This window comes from Gracilinanus agilis, chromosome 2 (genome assembly GCF_016433145.1).
Source record: "Gracilinanus agilis isolate LMUSP501 chromosome 2, AgileGrace, whole genome shotgun sequence".
Taxonomy (NCBI): Eukaryota; Metazoa; Chordata; class Mammalia; order Didelphimorphia; family Didelphidae; genus Gracilinanus; species Gracilinanus agilis.
Window position 1 is genome coordinate 555,367,941 of NC_058131.1, and position 4,508 is coordinate 555,372,448.

The following is a 4,508-nucleotide window of genomic DNA, read 5'->3' on the forward strand; positions in this document are numbered from 1 at the left end:
TCTACTGGGGGAAACAATACCTATGGAAATTCCAGTTTCAAGTAAAAAAATCCCATGGTTCTTAAGGTGCAGACTTTACGTAAAGCAAATGGCAAAGCCTCTCCTTTAATGTCATTGTTTAATGTCACTGTTCTCTGGACTCTCGGGTTCAGGGCCCTGAGCTTTGCCTCTCAGGTTTACCTTCCCTGGGTGGGGCAATGGAGGGTAGATACATTTACTCAGGTAAATATGGTACAAGGTAGGGATGGGGATAGAAGGAAGAAAAATGTGTTCAAGGAATATTCGAGCGGGGAGCGAACGCTAAAAACTAGGGGTGGGTGAGTGTCAAGGAAAGCAAGATGAGAAGGTGGGATCTGAGCTGAGCCTAGAAGGAAGATATCGAATCTGAAAAGCGGAGATGAGAGAGTGCATTCCAGAGTACGGGATGACGGCCTTCCTGAATGCAAGGAGGCGGGAGATGGAGTATGCTTTGACTGTGATAGGCACAGGGGATTCAAAAGCCTGGCGCTTGGAACGTCTGGATCAAAGGTCGATTAAGGCGGCCAACCAGAGCCAGGCGTAATTTCGTTCCTGCTGGAGGGGGGAGGGAGAAACGCTGGGAGTTGGAGTGGTTGGGGGTGGTGTTAAGCTTTAGATAAGAGTGTCTAAGGACCTAAGCGGGAAATCTCGCTCTCGGTTTCCTCATCTGCAAAATGAAGATTAAAAATATTTGCACTACCTGCCTCACAAGATTGCGAGGAAATAGCTACATAAGTGTAATTATTATCAGATCTGTGGGTCTATGAGGTTGCTCCCCTTGGATCTCGCCTCATTCATTCCCTCCTCCTCCCTCCAATATAGCCCCACTTTGAGCCAGGTATCCAGCTTGAGATATCTCCAATCCCTTTCTCTCGAGCATCTCGGGGGTTTTATGCCTTGCAGGGGGAGGAGGGGGATAGGAAGGTAGGGGTGACTCCGCAAAGGAAACCCCAGTTCCGTGGCCTCGGCGTAGACGCCCCTCCTCCCGCTGCTTCGCGGGCAGACGTGCTCCCCCACGCCTTGGCTGCCGTGCTGCCTCTCGCTGCAGCGCCCCTTTGGGATGCAGCCACTTCTCCGCCCAGATGCAGGTCGGATCCACGTCAGCTCCTTCTCGCCCCACCCGCCTGCCCCCCTTCCCCCACCTCGCCCGGCTTCTTCCGGCCTATTGGTTGCTGGACCGGAGCGAAGTCTGCGCGAACCAAGTGGATGGACCGCGATGGGCAGATCTCTAGCGCTGCGCGTCACTCAAGGTATCCATATCGCCCCCAGTTGCACAGAGAAGGATCTTTATTTCCCAGCATGCAAAGCGGTAAGGGCATCTGCTGGGAGTTGTAGTTCTTTGCCACCTTCCTTAGCGAAGGGTTGGTTGCAGCTGATGGGGGAAGGTATTGAATGTGGAGGATTGGAATGTGATGAATGGGATAATGGAGCCCGATGGGAGAAACTGGATGGAGGAATGGATGGATGGAGGGGAACAGAGCGAGGGCTCGATGAATCAGAGTAGGACTAGGGGAGGGATAGATACATAAAATGCAATAGCAACAGGTGTCTTGAGGAATTCAGGATGCAATGGGAGAGTTTTCACAGGATTATGGATTGGAGTAGTTAGCTGCATCCCCCGGAGGGATTTTGCTTGGTACAAGCATAAATCTGACTGGGCGGGGGAAACGGAAAAGACCGGTCTAGGATTGAGCCAAATGGAAGAAGCGATCTCCTCCTTTGTTGGCATTCTGCTGCTTCTGGTTGTTTTCCACCCCCTCCCCCCCCCCCCCCCCCCCAGGGAATAGAGGTGGCTGGAGGACAATGCAGGAAGCTAGTATCCCAGTTGTAGTGGGTGGGGGTGGGGATGGGGGAGCCATTCCTGTTCCCTCACCCTGGGTCTCAGAATCTGCATAGGTTGATACAGGGACCGCTGGGTCTATCCTCAACAAGCACTTTAAGAGCTCTCCTCTGTTTCTCCTGGGTCATTCATTTGCTGGGTTAGCTTCAGAGGGAATATTTTCGATACCTTTAACTTCTTCCATTTCTGAGAGGCCCTGAAAGATAGACACAATTGTGAACAGTCAGGATGGAGCAGCTGAGAGAAGAATGGGTTGGGAAATGGGAGTGAGAGGCCCTCCTGCTTTCTCTCTTTCTTTATTAGAAATCTTGACTGCTTCCAGCCTTCTCCCCCCTACCCCACCCCCAGTTAGGTAAGCACCGATGAAACAAGTTAGTCATACAGTGCCAGACTAGGACCCAGGGCCCAGACTTTTTCTGCCCCAGGCTTCATTACCCTTCATCTAGGGTCTGTCCAGGACCCAATCCCCTCCCCTTAAATGTCTCTGAGGGGGAAAGGATTAAGCTGCCATATCATCTTCTCCCATTCTAGTACCTCCTGCAGCTCCTGATAGCGTAGTCTCCGAGCACCACAGCATCCTGGCTTTCTTTGGCTCAGCAGGAAGAGGGAAAGGGCTGAGGCCAGAGCTCCCCCTAAGGTGAAGGCCTCTGCACTCAATTTCAGCATCATCGAGCCAACCCACTGCAGGCAAATGGATCCTGGGATGGGATTTTCAGTCTTTCCTTTCCACTGAATGACTCTTCCTGCCTCCTACTTCTCCCAGCCTCTCCTCCAATCACTCTCCCTCATTCCCTTTCCCCTTTCTTGATACCTGGGAGGAGGTTGACTGTAGTAAGGCCAGCTTCATCCCCTGGACCGCAACAACGACAAGCCCCAGGATCAACCCAGATAAGTTGAGTATCATCATAGCTCTTACCTGCCAGAAAGTGAATTTGATCTCATCCTGCCCAAGACAAAGGGAAACCCACCAGCCCAAAATATCTGTCCCACCAGTTTTTCCCCATCTTTTAACCTTGAGCCATTGTCCCAGCAATCTGCCTCATTCTTCCCTCTTAGTCATCTCTACCAAGTGCCAGATTGGAAGCATTGATTCTCTGGATCTCTTCAGCTTAGTCATTAGTCCAAGGGTGTCTGGGGAAATTCTGAGTTCAGAACCCATACTCACCTTCCAGAGTCTAGGTGTCCTTTGAAGTTCTAGGGTCAAGATCCCAGTAAGCAGTCCCTGAAAGTTAAGAGAGACTGTTGTTGGATTGTTGCCTGGTGAGTGGGATGACTTCCTGAATTCTTCCCTCCTACTCCCTGGGTCTCACCAAAACTCCTGGCCAGAGGGGCACCGCTCCATTTAGGTGGCAGTCTGATTCCAGGCATGAAGTGGTTATAGCAAAGAGTACAGAAGCCACGGCCATCCACAGCTGGCTCACCTGATTTGGCAGTGTGAGAGGAGGTAGAACATACAGGGTGGAAGGAAGTGGTAGTTCTCACTTTTGCCTTCCTTCATGCTCTTCAAGATAATAGCTCACGTTTATATAGTAGTTAAAGTTTGCCAAGTACTTTACTTACAATAGTTCTTTGAAATAGGTAGCTCAAGAATCTTTATCTGTTTTTATAGATGAGGGAGCTCTCAGAAAGGGAATGACCTGCTTGGTGTCAGAGCCAAGCTTTGAGCCTAGATCTCTTAACTACCAATCTAGGGCTCTCTTTCCATTGCACCAAGCCCAGTCCCTTCTCTCACACCCGAGGTGCAGGTGAAAAGAGGAGGAGATGTATGTAAGGGGAAGGTAACAAAGAGAAAGGGAAAGGAGGGGTGGAGTGATTCTCTGGAGGTGGAGAAACTATTCTGGGTGTAATGGAGGGAATCCAGGGGCTGGAGAAGTACAATAAATCTCACCGCTAACACCAGAAGAGGCCCTTTCTCTCTGTGTTGGGCCCAATGCCTCAACTTTTCTTCCCGGATCGCCTGCCTCTCTTCTACAGATTGGATCTCTTCCTCCTCCATGATTTTACTGGAACCTAGAAGGACCTCACAGCTTTAGCTCTAGGGACATGAAGCTCTCTGGCTCTAGGGAGCCTAGAGTCACCTAAATCAGAGAAGTTCCCAATTTTCTAGACTTAGCTTTGAGAGAGACATGCACTGCCATTTCTGCCCTTAGCTTACTGCCTCAGCCACCCATCTACTTACCCCCAAACTATACTCCCTCCAGGGAGCTTAAGTTCTCTGATTTGTGGCTCTGGCTACTTCTTCAGATAGCCAGGAAGCAGCTGGCCATCCAGCTACTGTGGACCCCAGGAAACAAAAAGCTTGTAGGACACCCTTGTCCCTTCAAGAGAAGATTGTGAAGGGCAGGGTGGGGCCAGGGCAAAAGTCCTTGTGATTTGTTGGAGGGAAGGGAGCAACCTGAGATAACCAGGGATCGAAGTCACCAGTATTCTAACAGACTTCCCTGGCACTGGAGGTCTTATATGCCTCCATTTTTATTTTCTGTATCTTTACCTTCCTAATTACAGTCTCTCTTCATCTCCATTTCCCCAGATCTCCAGATCTATCACCACCTATCTCCACTAAATCACCTCTACATGAATTAAAACTAGAATTCCACTTCACAAATTAGATACTTGTTCTCTCCCTCTTTTCCCTTATATCCTGGCTTTC

At 50.1% G+C, this 4,508-nt stretch overlaps 1 protein-coding gene across 1 annotated transcript; it reads right to left on the bottom strand.

The window, feature by feature from the left end:
• Window positions 1–1,982: 1,982 nt before the first annotated feature.
• TMEM253 (transmembrane protein 253) lies at window positions 1,983–3,854 on the bottom strand. The gene is made up of 6 exons (XM_044662301.1): window positions 3,747–3,854; window positions 3,169–3,279; window positions 3,024–3,080; window positions 2,670–2,774; window positions 2,393–2,539; window positions 1,983–2,054 (listed from the first exon to the last, which is right to left on the bottom strand). Exons 1-6 carry the CDS (start codon window positions 3,852–3,854, stop codon window positions 1,983–1,985), a joined length of 600 nt encoding a protein of 199 aa, XP_044518236.1.
• Window positions 3,855–4,508: the final 654 nt, after the last annotated feature.